At 43.0% G+C, this 18799-nt stretch overlaps 1 protein-coding gene across 13 annotated transcripts in view; it reads left to right on the top strand.

Annotated features, from left to right (window-relative positions):
• Nucleotides 1-18799, top strand: part of Sorbs1 (sorbin and SH3 domain containing 1) — a 242222-nt gene that overhangs the window by 131302 nt on the left and 92121 nt on the right. For 12 of the 13 annotated variants that reach the window (XM_048338598.1, XM_048338604.1, XM_048338600.1 and 9 more), the window contains exons 4-6: nucleotides 1634-1702; nucleotides 6937-7065; nucleotides 14013-14125. In XM_048338598.1, coding sequence (XP_048194555.1) covers nucleotides 1634-1702; nucleotides 6937-7065; nucleotides 14013-14125 — 311 coding nt within the window. Of the gene's footprint in view, nucleotides 1-1633; nucleotides 1703-4495; nucleotides 4592-6936; nucleotides 7066-14012; nucleotides 14126-18799 lie in introns of all 13 variants that reach the window. The other variant, XM_048338603.1, reaches the window with a different exon arrangement.

Below are 18799 nucleotides of genomic sequence, written 5' to 3' on the forward strand. Positions count from 1 at the left end.
GCTAGCCTTGAGCAGAAGAAGCTCAGAGACACTGCTCAGCCCCTGAGTTCAAGCTCCAGGACGGACACACGGATGGACACACGGACGGACACACACACACACACACACACACACACACACACACACACACACACGTCCTGATGCTTGAACTCAGGGATGGACACACACACACACACACACACACACACGTCCTGATGCTTGAACTCAGGGCCTGGACGCTGTCCCTCAGTTTTTGTGCTCAAAGCTCACACTTTACTACTTGAGCCACAGCTCTACTTCTGTCTTTTTTGGTAGCTAAATGGAGACAAGAGCCTTATGGACTTTCTCCTGTTGGTACTGATTTTGAACCATAATGTTCAAATCTCAGTTTTCTAAGTCAGTGGTGCCTGGCAGCCTTTTGTTCTTTATTGAGGTTTAAAATAGGCTGGGGCTTTTAGTATTCTTTTAACTTTTGATGTGCCACCTAAAGTGTCTTGCTCTTCCATCTCAGGTTTAATATAAGGAAGCAATGTTGCTGCTGGCATTTGCAGGGCAGGAGGAAGGAGGGCAGGCCTGGAAGAAGGGTGAGGGTGTGGCAATGCCTAGGGGACTTCTGAGCAGAATGTGGCAATGCCTAGGGGACTTCTCAGGCAGGTGTTGGGAGGATAGGAGGAGTCCAAAACTCTGGGCCTTTTGCCTGATCATCCTCGCCTTGGGAATTTTCATCTTAATTTTAAGGAAACAAAAATAGCACCTCTGTGAAGGTGGAGAAAGCACAAGTACACTGTGTATATTTACTTGATCGGATGGTATGTCACTATAAATGATCATTTGGAAAGATAATGGCTGCATAGCAAACATTTATTTGTGTCTTTATTGGAAAAAGCAGCATGAAAATAATGTGTTATATTTATTTCAACTTGAGCCTGAGCTGCTAGTCACTGAGGGAAGTGCTTTACTTACATGATCTCGTATCATTCTCCTGAAAATCCCCAAAGATGGGACTGTTTATTACTATCTCCATTATACCAATGGGGAACCTGAGGCCTGCAGTGTGAATTATCAGTCTGGGGTCTTCTGACTAGGGCAGAGTGGAGTGGAAACAGAGGCAGTTGGACAATAGCATACAGGCTTAAGTTTGAAGTATAGGTTTATTGATTTATAAACACTTTCCCCAAATTCCTTTTACTTTAGTTATAGTTAATAAAAAGAGACAAAGGAAAGGATAGGCAGTGTTTAAAATCACTTCATGGATAAGGGAGGATGACTTTAACAAGTAAGATACTGTGCCATTTTGAGAGAACTAGACAGGTTTTGTTTAAATGACAGCTAAGTAATCATACCAGAGGGCAAGCAAATCTATATCACCTATAGCACACTTTCCATCTCCAAATAGCATTTATATCCTGCTTGATTTAGACCACAGGTCATCCTCAGAACTCTCCCATGATGCCCTGGGGGACCTGTCTTAGACCTGAGAAAGCTGATGGGAAGTGTATGTGTAGGTGGAGGGGGAAGTGGATGGAATCACAATGAGGAATGTAAGGACAGGACTCCTCTGCTGTCTTTCCTCTCTGTCCCCAGTACTGCATACATTGTGGAACTCAGTAGACGTTGCACATGGCCACAGCCTCATGCCTTTTCTTTCTTTTAGAATGTGATGTTGGTACTTCTAAAGCTGTTGTGAATGGCTTGGCATCTAGCAGCAATGGGCAAGACAAAGGTAAGTCTCCTGAAAAGAAGCCCAGCTTGGTCTTAAAAAGCATTTCTAGAAGGTATGTTGGGCTAGGGCTAGATCGCCTGCCTGGGAAGGACATTAGGACATCATTGGCTTAATCAGGTTGGGAAACTGGAAAGCTGGTTGCTACATTGACTTTCTGAGACCTGGGGAATTTTCTTGCTTCTTATGGGTCTGAAACTCCCATTTCCCAGTGTGAAGTGAGGTGTTGAAAGTTGTCCCTAGTTCACAAGGCACTCTGAAAATGGGTCAAACATATGGTCCAAAGTGTGTAGTATTCATGGTGCCTGTGGCACTTACCAGCCTAAAATCTCTCATCCAACATTTCATCTTGGCTTGTAATAAACAGGGACATATTCACAGCTCCATGAAGAAAGACTCCAGATGATTAAATTATTTTAGTGGGGTTAACTTTCTGCATATCCTCATATAATTGTCTTTCCAATATTGTGGTATAGTTGTTCAGTACATAGGTGAGGCTATACACTGAATTATTGCCCCAACCCTCAAAATTTCAGTTTTTAAAGTTTGTCACAAGAGCTATAAATGTGTACTGAATGATGGATAAGATGTTCTTTGAGGTCATCCTGACCTCATGTCACTTTTGCCATGTGGGTAATGGCACTTGAGTTGTAGTAATGAGATAATGTTCAATCCTGGTTCCATTTCCCACCAACAGACACATCTTAGAAGGGGGTTTTTATCTCTGAAGGTTGAGTTCTCTTATCTACAGATAAGTGACAGAGTTTGACAATTTGCAGTACTGGTTCCTACATCCCACCCTAGGCCCAGTGATCCTCTGAACATTCATCTAGAGGGGAAAACTCCTAGGGTAGGGAGATACAACAGCTCCCAGAGGCTACTTCAGAAAGTTTGACATGCTTGGCCTTTGTAACTTCCATCTGGTGTAGCCAAGTACTCCTCTTGAGGCAAAGCAAGTTGTGAACTCAGAAGGAAGCTGCTGAAGAGAAAAGGCACAGAGTTAGGAAATGGGGCTCACGGGGCCCAGGTGGTTTAGGGTGTCTCATTCCCTGCCTCCCTAGTCTTGGTCAATCTAACTAAATTCATTTAGGGAAAATGAAGGGACAATGTTTGTGCAGTGGCTGTAGGGGGGTACATTAGCATCTACTAAGAAATGTGGGCTCTAGGGCTATCAGCTTTGTTCTTGTAAATTCATTTACACAGAGAGCTAAGGTGGTGGGAGAGTGGTATGCAAAATTAAGATTCACCTTTAGCTGGCTGGAAACAAGGGGTCAGGTATAACCTAAATGAAGCTCATCAAGATGGTTTTGGAGGTTAATTGGAGATAAGAGTCTAACAGACTTTCCTGCCCGGGCTGGTTTTGAACAGTGATCCTCAGATCCTCAACCTCCTGGGTAGCTAGGATTACCAGTGTGAGCCACTAGTGCCCAGCTGAACTTACTTTTTTTTTTTTTTTTGCCAGTCCTGGGGCTTGGACTCAGGGCCTGAGCACTGTCCCTGGCTTCTCTTTGCTCAAGGCTAGCACTCTGCCACTTGAGCCACAGCGCCACTTCTGGCCATTTTATGTATATGTGGTGCTGGGGAATTGAACCCAGGGCCTCATGTATATGAGGCAAGCACTCTTGCCACTAGGCCATATCCCCAGCCCCTGAACTTACTTTTTGATAGTCATTCCCCATATGAATTCTTTCTGGAACAGCAGTGTGATAGGCTAGGAGGGATACTGTTCACTGTTGGGGAGTCTCCTGGCCACCTCTTAACCTTGACAGTCACCCAGTGTGATGTGGATTCAACAGAGAAAGTCTTACTTTCCAAGCAGGCGTATCCCTTGTTAATCTGTGGCTCTGGGGCCCCCAAACCTCTGGGTGTTGGGTGTTATTCATTGGAGCAACTTAGGCATCATCCCATCTTTATGCGTTGCCACTGTGAGAGAAGATAGGGGAGGCTCACAGAGGTATGGAGATGTGCCCACCATGGAGATGAGAGACTTGGCAGGCAGGGTGCCCAGGGTCTGGGCAGATGAATAAGCGTGAGCATCATGGTGGACTGAGGACTGTAGTGTGTTTCTCATGTCCTAGGCAGTAGTCCTGCTCTGCCTTAGTTCAGCTGGATGTCAGGATCCAGCAGTGTGCACTGGGGTGCTACTCAGAGTCTTGGGCATGCACCTGGACACTTGGCATCTCTTTCTCAGGAAAGGGTGGGTTTAAGTAAGACCATCTGCTTCCCGACAGATGGAGGTTCTGGTTTGCTCAGGGCCAAAGGGCAATGGTTGTCAGAAAGGGCACAGGACCCCCAGAAGATATGATCTGGGGGAAGCAGCTGTGAGGTCTGAGGGGACCAGGCAACTTGTGAACTTGTTCCTTTCCTTCCTACACTTGTCTGGAACCTTTGGGCCATAGCCCTCTCCTCATAGCCCTCAGTGCTGAGTAAAACCACCCAGCATTCTCTTTAGGGGTCCCTGGGACCCTGACTGCATTTTCTGTCCTCTGTTTGCCAGGCCATCTGTGTCTCTACACATCCTTTGTCCAGAGCCTTGGCAAGCTCCTACTATGGCAGGAGGCACCGCTAAACTCTAACCAACTGTATTGGGTGGTGGTTGGGAGGAAGGCTTCTGCTGCCTTGGCTCAACTCTGAAGAGAGAAAGCAGGTTATTTTTAATGACTACATCTACAGCCCTCTGTATTGTTCTTTCCATGTAGGCAATTTCCTCCTATTGTCTCTGCTCAGTTCCTCAAATGCTTGAGGGTTTCCCAACTGTTCTTTCTGGATGCACCATTTACCCTTTTGTGTTTTCAGCAACTGCCGACCCTTTACGCACATGCTCTATTTCTGCTGTTAAAATAATTCCTGTGAAGACAGTGAAATACACTTCAGGCCTGGTACTCCCTTCAGGTACCTCTCATTTGGGGTAGTGTCCTGCTGCTGTTTTTAATTGTTAGATCATGCATGGCTTCTCTTTTCCTTCTAACATATACTTGGAGGCTTAATCCTTGCAGGCTTAGGGGGCATTCCCTTTCACTTCGTTAGTTTGTTTCCTTTCTTCCTTCCTCTGCCCCTCTTCAGTGTGAGAGAGAGAGAGAGAGAGAAAGAAAGAAAGAGAGAGAGAGAGAGAAAGGGGGTGGGGGAGAGGGAGGGAGAGAGAAAGGGAGGGAGGGAGATGGAGAAAGGGGGGGTGGGCATGGAGAGTTGTGTGCTCATGTTTCCAGGAGCCACTGAGTAGGGGAAGAACCACAGATGATGGTGTTGGCCTCTCTTCTTTGGAAGGTTTGGTACAGAGGCTGAACAGTCACTCTGGGATGACACTGAGGTGCATGGCCTTCTCTCACTTTCTCTAGAGATTTGACACTCTTGATACTAGTAAAGACCAGTCCAGTTCCTCCTAATATTAACCTGGCTTCACAGGAATCCTCTGAGTTGCTCTAAATTTGAAGTTGCTGCCTTAGAGGCCAAACAACTTTTCTATGTGATGCTCAGGCCCATTTCCCAAAGCACCCCCAGCTCTTCACAGCTTCACCTACAGTTACTTCCTACATTTCCTGTCTAAGAGGTGTGGGTACATGCAGTGCAGATATCATCTCTAGCTCACAGTTTTCTCTGTTCCAAGTGGGACCAGTAAAGCCCATGATGCTTTCAGAAGTAGGGCCAATCTAGCCTGTGTCCAGGAAGTTTGACCTGAGCTATTGGATTTGCCCAGGGTGTCTGTCATCTCTTTGAAATCACCATGAGCCAGTTTTCTTAGAAGTTCTATTACATCAGACACTTACAAGTCCTCTTGACATGGTCAGATGCTGTCTGAGGTAGGGTTTGTGCTTTGTTTTCCATGGAAGAGGACCAATAGGTTCTCCTCCATAGCACTGCTGCTAGTTCTGACTTGTTGGGAAAAAGCTGCTGGAATGGAGAACAAGGAAAAAGAGATTTTGCTAAGTTGGATGCTAAGCCCTCATTCTGCCTGAACAAACACACCTGAGCTTTAGCCTACAATCCTAATCGTTGAAATTTTAGACCAGGGATCCAGGCTGTGAAAAGTTTGGAAAACAAAAAAGTGTGGAACTCAGTTTAGCTCCGTTGCACATATAGAACCACTTGGCATGTGGCCTTCTGGAATTTCGTGGTTTGTACCAGTTTCTAGCCTCCTTTGCAGTGATAGTCCTAGAGGACAGGCATCTGGACCTTTGAAAACTTCCAGTAGGTCCCTTGATGTCAGTGTCACTGCTCTGTGTTCTTGCATTTGACTGTGGTTGAAAAATATTAATTGAAAATTTCTAGAAATAATTCACAAGATTTAAATAACTTTAAAATAACCTTATCACAGTGAAGTTACAGTATAGTGACTTGTTGCTGTTGTTAATCTCTTAGTGTGCTTAATTTATAAATTAGGCTAATCCAAGGTTTGTGTGTGTATAGGAAACCCCAGCACACATCGGGGGTCATTGTGGTTTAAAGCATCCATTGGGGGTCTTGGCATGCACCCCATTTGGATAAGATGGGGGCTGTATTTGAGATTATTCTCAAGGGAACTCTCACAGTTGGCCTGGGTCTCTATTGCTAGGATCCGATGAAGCTGCAGGGGAGGGTGGGATCCTGTGTAGAGGTCCAGGCGACACTGTCTATCGGGAGGTGGCCCATCTGGTTACCTTTCTGACTGTGAGTTTCCTAGTGCGTTTGAAATGGGAAGCTCTCACCTCTGAGCAGTGCCTCCTGTCTCATCATTTCAGGGGTCTCCACCTGTTGATAGGAGGGATGGCTCTTTCTTTCTCCCAGGGGAGAACTGCAAGGATCAGTGGTTGTCCTCAGAATGTCCCTCTAATTCTCCAGGTGGCCAATTTGCTCTTTCCTAAGGATGGTCTGGAAGCTCAAGAGGTCTCACAAACTCTTTCTTGAACCATGCCTTACTAATTAGCCTGAAGTCTGCTCATCAACCTAAATTGCATTTAATAAGAGGAAAAAACCTGCTTTCATTTGAAAGGTTTTCAGCTGATATTATAACCCATGCATTTACTCAAACTTGCTTCCATTTTCTTCTAACCTAGTAATATGTGGCAAACCTGTGAAAATGTCATTTGTTCCTCACCACACGCAGAGTAATTATCATTAGCCACATATATTTGAACACTTTATATAGCTGTCACCAGAGTAATCTCATTTCTTGGCTGTAACAATTTTCTAACTGATTGTTGTTTTAATATCTCAGGGTTTGGGATTCAGACTTCTCTTTTAGCTTTCTGTTTTCTTTACAGACATGGATCCTACAAAAATCTGCACTGGGAAAGGAGCGGTGACTCTTCGGGCCTCTTCTTCCTACAGAGAAATCCCAAGCAGTAGTCCTGCAAGCCCTCCAGAAACTCCACAAACTGAAAGCAAGCAAGGTGTGCTGCCCTTGAGACTGGGAGGAAATGTGCAGAGACACGAAGGGTGGGAGGCTCCTGGGCTTCAGGAACCCTGGGACTGTTAGCTCTTGTCTCTACTGTGATGGGAAATGGTTCAAGCCCTACAAAGACAGGTATCCTTTAGTTTTCCAAGAATCAGTGCTCTGCAGGCTGTCTTCTTGTGGACAAAGGTGGCTTATGGCCTGAGGAGCACATGGTGAGATGGGGTGAAGGTTAGCCTTCGCTGAGCTTATATCTGATTCTGAGAAGCTGGCTGTGACATGGCTGGTTCTACCTGGCGGGAGTAGAAGCCAGGGCACTGACATGTGTGGGCAGCTCAGGTCCTAGCTCCCAGGAAAGCAGAGATGGCAGGCCTCACTGCTGGGGTGAGGACCAGGCAGCAGAGGGAGTTTGTAAGATCAGGATAAGACAAAATAATTTCTTTCTAAAGCTCACCTGGATCAGCCTCACTCAGCCTAACTGGAAGAGTCACCTCCAAGATAGAGAACATGTGGGGGAAAGAATCCTAAGGGATGATCTAACAAGAAAACCTGCAGCTCATGACCCAGTAAAACCCCCACCCTCAGATTGAGAATGAGGAGGTTAGGAAAGGGAGCTTTGCGCTCCCTCTAGTGGTTTAAACTGGCACTAACATAGGGCACAGTTAGTGCTCCTCTCCCCACCATGTGCAAGCTTGTACAATGGAACTATTTGTGGATTTGAGGCAGTCTGGGAAGAGCTGTTGCATCCTACGATAGTTCTGTGCCTTAAAGTTTTCTACCAGCAAATTATGGAAAAAGATTTCACCAATACTCTTTCAGCAAATTTATACTAAATTGTTTAAAAATCACCCATGAACATGTTATGGTGTAGTAATCTTACTGTCTTGCTCCTGAAAAGTTGAGATCATTAATTCAAAATGAATGTAAATTCATTTAGCATTACTTGTATACCAGCTGCTAAGCACATCAGTGGGACTTAGGATGAGAACTGAATAAAGGAGGGAGAGGTGAGGGGATATAAGAGGAAAGAGTAATTCTAGGCAAGAGGCAGTTGGTTGCAATAGAGGAAGAGTTAAGAGTGGGCTTGTGGGCCACTGTTCTCCTTTCCTGCAGTGATAAATCACAGTGACTTTAAAGTCCATGAAAAGTATGAGGGCCTGAGCAAGAAGTGTCCCAAGCCCTTTTCACTGTTGCCAAAATGCTTCACAACTTTGGCAAGTTTGGAAATAAACTTCACACAAATAGAACCTCAGCAACTGATGATATACTCTTGAAGTCTGGGTGGGAGGGAACAAGCCTTGTTTGAGTAAAGAGCAACAAAATCACATTCTCTTACTAAAATTAAAAAGCCCAGTGGGCAGGGAAGGATACAAAGCTGGGTGAAATGAACTTATTCTGGAGGATTGGACTATAAAGGCTTAGCATTAGTTTCCTCATCTGTAAAGTGGAAACTATCATACTGGAGTTGTTGGTGTTTAGTTGAGCTCTTTTATCTCAAGCATTCATCACAGAGCCTGGCCCATAATGATGATCAAAGTTACTGTAGGTCAGGAGGCCTGGTAGAGGTCTAATATAATGTTTGTTTGAAGCATGGAAGGCTTAGGCTAGGTGTGATAACAGTGGGGATGAAGAACAGGGAAAAAGTATCTTTCTGAAGATGAAATGATAGGCCTCAAAGAGAGAGAGGACTCAGGCTGACCAGAAGGAGGTATCTCATGGTATCTGTGGAGATGGGGATTTGTGGAGGATGTTGAAAGGAATTTTGAATTCCATTTTTAGACATTTTGAGTTTCTTGAGAAGGGAAGAGCTTCTAGGAGAAAATTTGGAAATTTAGAGAGACTGGGGTATGGATTTGGGAGCTGCCAGCATCCAAGCGAAGACATCATTGAGATGGACTGCTAGTGCCAATTTGGAAAGTAAGTGTGATTGTCAAACCTCTGTGTTGGGAGCCTTTCGAGGCATTCCAGTTGCTCGGTTGTTTGTTATTACTTTTTATATTTCGATGGTATTAGGGTTTGAACTCAGGGACTCACACTTGCTAGGCATTTTAATTGTGAGGCATGCCTCTCGAAAGAGGCCCAATTTAAACTCACTGTCCAGACCTACTGCTTTCAAATAGTAACTGGATCCAGTGTCATGGACTATAGTTTCCTTGATCTCTAATGGTAGACTGCGGTAGTTCTTGGATGACAATCATCTGAAAAGAATGGCAGTGATCTTAATATTGGACTCTCTGTCCCTGGAAGATATACCTTATCCTTATACCTTATATCCTATACCATATCCTTGTTGACTGACCTCATTGCCCAATCAGGTCTGAATGTTAGCGCTGTCAATTTATATCAACTCTAACTGTATGTATCCTAGGTCATAGTGTGTTCTTTTCAGAGGACTCAGGGAACTTGAACTGGGCCTAAGTGTGACATCAAGTTCTTGTCTGGTGCAGCTTGAAGACCTTGTGGCTTGACACATCAACTTCTATGTTCTGACTTGGACACTCAGGTCTAGTTCAACCTTTGCAGTTTGTTAATTCTGTGCTATAAGGTTAGTTAGCTTTAGGCATAAAGATTCTTGGGTCCAGAGTCAACTTATTTCCTCCACCTTGACTTTCACATTTGCTGCCCAGGATGGCACTAGCAAACAGAAATCATAGTTAAAGGTACCTCCTAAACTTATTAAATCAATCTTTTATGAGTACTAAGGTCAGCTGAGAAATTGGAGAGAAAATTCCCCATAAGAAAGTACCCTCATTTCTCATACCTAACTGCAAATTCCAGGGTTTCTCCGAGCCACAATTATGTTCAGTGATGATGCTAAGAGGATGCAGTGTTGGCTTATTATAAGAAAAGGTTAGGGATTAAAATCAGTTACAGGAGTCTGGGGAAATCCTAGAGGTTCCTGTTGTCCTCTCTCCATGTTATTTCCCAGTATTGATATAGGACAATATGTCAAAGATATTGCAACAGGAAGTTTACTGGAGCCTTTGTGTCCACAGTTATTATTGGGTCTCCAATACATCCTCCACCAACTTGCTTCCACAGCAGTAGGGGGTGGATCTTCTACTGGCTCAAAGCTCAACCCTAAATCACATTGGTATGGCTTAACTCCCCAGATAAATAAAAACATTCCGATCAGTTGTGCCATCCCAATGATGTGGCAGTTACATTCCAGAAACTTAGGGCAAAGGCTAGACCTCTTTTGGGGTAAAGTTAAAATCTCTACTACACAGCATAAACAAAAGATAGCAACTAAGATTTAGAACATCAATAGACCTGCTTATCACTTATCATCTAACACTTATGTGCTCTACCAGAACACATTAGATTGAAAACTATCCTAAGATCTCGAGAAGAACTGATATCAGACTGATAGCCAAAATGAAACGAATACATAATGAAATGAAAGAAATAAGCAGAAAGCCTATAGCTATAGGCCAGAGAAGATCACATATAAAGAGCAGGATAGAGAAGGATAGAGAATAGATATTTCTGCAAGAAATAAAAAGAAGTAAAGTATATGTTTCTTGCAGAAAGACTGAGTCTTTCAGGGCTGTAAAATCTTATTTATGAGCCAACTTTCCAAAGCTTCTTCCCACCTGGGGAGCTCACAGGTAACGTTTTATGGAAAGAAGCATTTTGACAGTCTTTTTCAATCTGGAGTTAATAATTGATGATTATGTATGTAAAATTTCCTGTGCACATTCTAGATACTCAGGCACAATTAGCCTGGGCTGTTACTAACCTTCCGGGTTCAGAAGGAATGCTAACTGAAAGATGATAAAATGGCAAAGTATACCTAATTATCTTTTAATAAGGAAGAGGGAACCACTTAAAGAGGTTCAGGAACCACACTTTCAGGGCACAATAAGGGGAGCAGTTTTAAAGATTTGAAATGATCAAAAAGTTATTTGATTCTCAAGGATATTACATTCTTGCACCTCTCAAGAGAAAGAGATTACAACGGTATTATAGTTATAAGGATTTTTCCCCTAGGCTTTGGATTCTGATTTCACAAAACCCATACTTTGCACCATATGCTTTCATTTAGTCATTGTGACTCCAAAGACAGTCATGCCTTGTCACTGCAAGACAAGATGGATGATGTTGGCTCACAGGAGGTGAACTGATACCATGGTGATAGTCCCTTTATGATATCTACAGATTTGGAAGAACAGCCACACCTTAACTTGCCATGGAACAGCTATTTGCTAGGGTCACTTGAACCAACCCATTGGGGGACCAAAAAGTGGGCAAACTACCATGTCCCCAAATCCATTATACAAAGTTTACTTATATTTTTGAGTGTGCCATGTATCAGTGTCAGTGCTAGTCTCAGAACCACTGGGAATTTGTTAGAATACAAACTGGCTGAGTCAGAGACGGCTAGAGTGGGTGCCCTCTCAATCTGGATTTTTACCAAGACTTTGCTATGACTCCACTGTAGCTACATGGTGGAGCTCATGGGTACTGGTCCTTCAGAATCCGCATCCCGGCTTTGACTTTTGTTCTGACCTCCAATTAATTAGCAAAAAGCTAGAGCTGAAGGTGTGACTCAAGTGATAGAGTGCCAACTATGAGAAGAAGAAGAAAAAAAGCAAGAGTGCAAGTTCCTGAGTTCAAGCCCCAAAGCCTCAGTACTAGTGTATATGTGTGCATACACACATGTGCATACACACGCACAGTGCGTGCATATGCATACATACACAGTCACTTTCACATCACACTGTCACCACTTTTTGGCTGCCACCACTTCCCTAGAGTAGAACTTTTTCTTCATAGATGGTGTGGATCTGAACCAGACAACTTCTGTATGTGGCTATGTGGCTTTGGGCAAGTCAGTTAGCCTATCTTTATTCTCATTCATGAGAGTGAAGTTGTCCAGTACACTAAATGAAATATGAAGTAGATGTAAAAGTGTAACTATCAGGCATTTGAATGGCATTTGTTTGTACATTTCAGTATGACATTAGGAAGGTTCATATTTATCCTACATTAAAGTAGAGGCTTGGGCTTTGAGAACTGCAGTATTAATGTTCTCCTTATGTCTATATAGGCCAGGTTAAGGGCATGGCAAACTGCGACCATGTGTAAAATCCAGCCTGTGCATGTTATTGTATGACCTTCACTCAGACTTATTTATGAATTTTTAAATAGTTGAAAGAGAAATGAAAGAACAATGTTATATGCCATATGACATTCAAATTTGATTGTTCATTAACAACCCCATGCTCACTCATAACTTCGTGGCTGCTCCTGAGCTGTGACTGCAGAGTCTGTTGCAGCTCAAGGGTCCCTTATTTGAAATGCCTGGGACCAGAAGTATTTTTAGATTTGTATTAGTTTTTGGAGACTCAGCACATAAAATAGTGATCTTAAGGATGAAACACAGTCTAAACATGAAATTCATTGATTCCATATATACTTCATACATATGGCCTGAGGCAATTTTATACATTTTTTTTCTTAGTACACTTGCATTTGGACTACAGCTTGTCATGTGAGGTCAAGTGTGGAATTTTTCACTTGTGGTAACATGTTGGTGCTCAAAAGGTTGTAGATTTTGAAGCACTGTAGATTTTTGGGTTAGGAATTCTCAACCTTTATTGTGACTGATACCTTATGGTCCATAAAACCTAAAATATTTATTATCTGCCTCTTTGCAGAAAGATTTGTAGACTTCCAGACTAGGTGGACTATAGAAAAGGGATGATGTAGAAAAAGGTGAAAAAAATGTTCAGCATTTAGTGATCTTTGCTAGGTACTGTGCTAAGCATTTCACATGGTGTATGCTATTTAATTCTCACAGCAACACTGTGAAGGAGGTATATCCATTGTTAAGATGGGCAAATTAAGACTAAATACTTGCTTAGAGTCACAAGGCCCTGAGGTAGTTAAGCCAAGATTTGAATTGATGTCTAGCTTTTTCACCAGTTGATTATATATCTCTATATTATGTATAATATATAATACAATCACATATATTAAATATATATGTCGACTACACAGTACTATGTCATGGCACTGGTACTGTGTGGGTAGGACACATTGGGAGAAGTTTAAGGAATCTGAATGTATTAGGCAATGGCAAAAAGGCTGAAGGGAAACTGGAGAGAGTAAGGCAGGGGGTGACATTGTTAAAAAAAGAAATGTACTATTTACTACTTACCACTCTGTATATCTACCTTTATAAGAACAATTTATTTTAATGACCAAATGGATATAAGTGTACCTTGTAGTATGATGAATTCTAAGGGTGTTTATGCAGCTTATTTAATAGGGGAAAAGCAAGATTCTCTTCCTCAATCTCCCCTGAAAAAAATCCCATCATAACTACCTTAGGGCTTAAGTCATGTTCTACCATGAACCCTACATCCCTAGAAGTAGCCTACCCCTTTCCTTTTCAGGGCCTGTTAGTTAGCTGAGCTTGCTAATGAGGAACAGTTTTCGGAGCCCACAGCAGGCTTGGGGAAGAGGAATGAGAGTGAGTAGGGACTGGACAGTAAAGAGTTCAGTTGCCTTTCTGTCTGTAAAATAAGAATGTCAAGGAACAATTGTTTCTTCATTCCTGTGAATGAGAGCCTTGTATTTTCAAAGGTCAGTGCTTGTGAACACATCATGGTTTAGAGTGGGTTCCTATGGTAATCAGGCCATCGTGACTGAGGGCATTTTGTGTCAGACAACAGGGTACTGGACTTTCATCCTTCTGGATTGCTCATGCTTGTTTCCCGCAAATGTAACCATTTCTTACCACCCCCCCCTTCTTTTTTCATCCTTTCTGCTCCACAAATAGGACTGGAGCCAGAGGATTCTTCAGCAGGTAGGGCTTATTTTTCATTCTTGGTGTTCTGGCTTTCCCCTAGGGTCCCTTGAATTAGAGTAAAGTTGACGACTGTTCTCTCTGAGTTAACAGGGCTTTATTATTTATTTATTTATTTTTCATCATAGACGAGTGGAGGCTTTCTTCCAATGCTGATGCCAATGGGAATGCCCAACCTTCTTCACTTGCTGCCAAGGGCTACAGAAGTGTGCATCCCGGCCTTTCTGCTGACAAGCCTAAGGTAGGTGTATGTCTATGGGCAGGGTGAGAGCCAGGAGTGATACCTGATACCCTAAACTTGTGACTTCCTCATTGCTCATCTGACTCATGGAATAGTTCTCAAGCCTTTGGCTAATTCTGGAAAAGTTCTACAAGGACTAGACTCAGGAAGAGAGTTGGGGTTCATAGGAAACAGAAGTGTGGGATGAGGTCCATTTGTATTGGAGTATTGAAAATAGGCCTAGTATTTTCTGGGTTTGACATTTATATGGAACTATTCTGAAAGAGGGAATCCATTTAACCTTGAATAAGTAGGAAAAAGTCTGAGGCCTTTTAATTTTTTAAACTCTTTAGAGTATAATTTTCAGAAGAGTGTCTCTGGTGTTTATTCTGCTAAACTTTTGGGAGCTGGGACCATACGAGTTTCAGCAACTCTATCCTCATACATTAAGATCAGGTAGCTGTGGCCAGGCCCTAAATCCAGCAGCCCTAGAGCCTGTAGATGGAAGTCAGAATGGTAGCACTGTGCAGCTTTCCCAACCTAGCTCTACCCTTCCAACAGAAAATCTCCCAAAATGTACAACTTGCAGTCGGGAGCATTTTGTTTAGGTCTTTCTTCCCAGGTGTCCCTCCACACCCCCATCTTCTTCCTTTCTTTCCCTACTGATTCTTTGCCATGTTATGAAAGGTGATCTGTGAGGAATGTTTTTACACAGAGGAACCACTTCCATGGCTTCTTTTAAAGGAAGTGGAACTACTCAAAAGTTCTTGCAGAAATATATTCCCAGTGTGGTCCCCTTCCGGTGCCTCCTTCTGAAGGGGCTCCTTCTCTGTAGACTTCTGACTTCCCAGGCATGTTGTTGGTTGTTGCTTGTCTGCCTTTTATGAGAGCCTTCCTGCCTCCTGCTGTGGCTTTCCTCCTGAGCGAAGCCATGTGTGTCCAGGGCTCCTGGTTACAACAGGACCTGTGAGTGTGCCTGGCCTCCTGCAAGTCCTCTGTAGACACAGGGACTTAGGTCTCAGAAATGGCTTTCTAGTTCCCGTTCTGAGACCTTTCCAATGATATAAATGTGCTGCTTGTGGCAGGCATGCTTCCTTTTCAGCAGTCTCAAAAATGGTTGCAGTCAGATCTGTCCAGATTAGGAAACCATACTGATTAATTTAAAGCACATTGTCTTCCACCACCCATGTCTTAGCTCAAAGGGTAGTGCCATAGTTCCTTTGGCTTTGTACATAAATACTCTTCTCAAGCGATCCTTTTAAACACATGTGAAGGATCAAGGATGTGGCTCAGTGGTAGAGTGCTTACTTACTTAGCATGTACAAACAGATGCAAACTTGTGAAGTAAAGAGATTTTCCTGTACATGGTTTTTCTGTGCACTATGTTCAGATCACTGTGTTAACATTGCCCTCAAGGTACTTATTTATATGAACGAGCTATATAATAGGTTGAGTATCCCATGAGATCTCTACCAGCTGCATGTTCTCTCACCTGCCACTTCGTTTTCTTGGGTGGGCCTTCTTGCTGGGAATGTAATAAATGGCTGTTATAAAGAGATTTTATTCTCTGTATCAGTGTAAAATTGACCTTCTGAATTCTAAGAACTGTTAGATCATATAATATCTCTTAGGTTTGTTTTCTGAATACAAACATGACGATGGGTTGCTTTTTAAAAAATTATAGTAGGATTTGAACTCAAGGCCTCATACTTTTTTAGACATGTACTCTACCAAAGAGTCACACCTCCAGCCGTTTTTTTATGCTGATTATTTTTGATACATGGTCTCACTTCCTGTTCAGGTGTGTACCTGTACTGTGATATACCTGTTTTAGGCTTTTTATTGTAGTGAGAATGACAGACATCCACTATCATGTCTAGCTTGTTCTGTTGAGATGTGGAGCCTCATGGATTTTTCTGCCCAGGCTGACCTAGAATCATGATCTTTCTGATCTCAGCCTTCCAAGTAGCTGGGATTATAGGCATGAGTCACTGATGTCTGGCTGAATTTTGTTTTTTAATGATATTAAGGTTAGGACTCAGGGCTCTGTGCTTAGTGGGCAGGCACTCTACCACTTGAGCCAGACCACATAGCCAAACAGATTGCTTGGCTTCATAGTGCTGTAAGTACACACTGACCAAAGTGGGCTGGGCTGGACTGGCCACTGCCTTGGCTTAGTTTCAGCTGTAGAGAGCTATCATACTTCTGTGGGCTGAACATCTCCTGATAAGATGTGAATTAAGGCCTAGAAGACCTATTGGCCAAATAGGAATCCTGTGTCCTGCCAGCCTGGACATGCTGCTGTCTTCTCCCCAGTAATGTGGAGCCAAGGTTTCCCTGTCTGACACTGTAATCAGCATGGTGGAACGAAGTGACAACAATTAGTATTTCTAGACTTATGTAAACAATAGACACAAAAAATTTTTCAAGAAGCTTCAGTTTTTATTCGCTGACCTACCTTACAAAAAGAGAAGTGGAATTTTATTAGTTGGCACTAGTCAGTAACACAAACTCCCATGTGGTTACATCAATATTTACAATGAAACCTCTAGTATCTCTTTTGTGTCAGGTCACTGTGCCTATCCCCTCCCTTCTTTCGGTTTACAAGAAGCCATGGGACAGACAGGAAGTCCTTTGGCTCTAAGTATGTTGTGGATACTTCAAGGAAGTGTCCTTTCTGCAGAGTCACGACTCTGGGAGAGCTCATGTCTGGTGTAATGCAGTCCTCCTGCTCCCAAGTATGGCCATGACTAGCTTAAATTTAAAAACTCACTGAAAATGAGTTTATCCTTGAGCAAGAGTAGATCACTTGCAAGACTTTGGAGCTCAAAGTAAAAGCCAATCTGAGTCCAAATCAAAACAGTCTTTTGCTCATCTCTTAAGCCAATGTCAGCATACTTGAGAGTCCCTTGGCATATGCTAATCTAAGTATTTTGTTTCTGGACAGCATCATGTAGTCTATGAACATGTGCAACCTCTGGTCCAAGTTCACTGAGCCAAGTAACTTTTTGACCTTGCTGTATACCAGAAAGGGACTGTTCATTTTTGTGGTTTTGGCTGGTCTATAGCTATATCCCACTAACCCTCAGGGGTGTACTGTGAATAGGACATAGTACAGACATCTGTTAGTTGAAAATACTCAAGTAGCTGCTTTCTCTACCAGGTTATTTGTGAAAACTTTCATTTTACTTTATTTTTATGGCACTGGGGTTGGACAGGCTTTGTGTTAATTAGGCAGGCATTCTATATGGGGGATAGGTTATGAAGTTTTTGTGTTTTTTTTAAAGGGATGGCTTGGACCATGATCCTACTATTTATGTTTCCCAGATAGGTAGGCTGACAGGTGTGCATCATACCTAGCTATTGGCTGATCTAGGGCCTTGCTAACTTTTTGCCTGGGCTGGTTTGGAATGTGAATCCTCTTTGAGTAGCTGAGAATACTGGTAGGTATGAGCTACTGCATCTGCCCTTTTGAAAACTGAGTTTAAAGGATAGGTTATTTTACTGTTTCTGGGTTGAATATTCTAATCCAGAGATGTGAAATGTTTTTTAAAATCTCTTACCTGTTTACTCTTTCCAATGTTTCTTTTCCTGAATTTTAATCTCTTGTCTTCCTTCCCCCCCACTCCCTTTTTGTATGGTATTGGGGATTAAACCCAGTGCCTTATACAAGCTAGGCAGGCACTCTACCACCCAACTATACCCATTGCCCCTTTTTTTCTAATAATTAGTTTCATCAGATTGTTTCCTCTGAGAAAAGAACATATGTGGATTTAAAGTCCTTAGCGACCTCTTCTTAGTGAGTGTTAATTAGTTATGCTTATGGAGCTGAGGATTGAATGTTAATAAAGACATCTGTCTTCTGTGAACACAAAGAAGCGTGGTTTTGTTTTGTTTTAATTTTCTTTTTCCTAAAGAAAAAGAGTGAAAGATACTACCAAAAAAAACACCTAATAGATTTAAACTTTCTAAGCTAAAGGCTTGAGGTGGTAGTTGGAGAAGAAAGGGGGGGGCTCTGGGTCTCTCTCTACTGGTATCCTTTGGGTATCCTCCTTAAATCAAGAGGCCTATAAAGATGCATCCAACCAAGGATTGATGCCAAAGGTGACCAGGCCTGTTCTAGGATGGGCTCAGCCTTCCTGGGATGAGAGCCAGGCCAGCCTCTGCAGGTGAGTGTGAGTCAGTTGGCTTTGCCCAGAGAACTGTGGGTACCATGAGGACTTGCTTAAAAATATGTCAAGAGTTATATCTTCAGGTCACATTATGCTCTTGTTTCTAATGGCCATCCTTCTTTCCATTTCCCCTCTTCTTTCTTCCCCCTCCCCCACTTTCATATTATGTCTTGAAAATACTACTAAAGGTTCTGTCTCCCCCACACCTTGCCCTCCCTCAAGAGGACCACTTTGCATGGCAGCCTCCCACTTCCCACAGTACCTACAAGGACTCCCTCTACATGAGCTCACCAAAGCCTTATGTCCCACCTAGCACCCCCAGCCAGCGGAACCATTCACATCCCCAGTCCAGCTCTGTCCTGCTGGCAGCTAGGTTGCCTCTCAAAGATGCAGCATGTCCTGGTTCCTCACTTCTGGGTTCGATGGTCCCCAGTGCTTCATCCCAAAGCCAGCACCACTATGTAGCCACTAGGTTAGTTTATAGTAAGAATGTGAGCTCTAACCCACATCATGAGACCATCGG

This window comes from Perognathus longimembris, chromosome 2 (assembly GCF_023159225.1).
Source record: "Perognathus longimembris pacificus isolate PPM17 chromosome 2, ASM2315922v1, whole genome shotgun sequence".
In the NCBI taxonomy this organism is placed as follows: domain Eukaryota; kingdom Metazoa; phylum Chordata; class Mammalia; order Rodentia; family Heteromyidae; genus Perognathus; species Perognathus longimembris.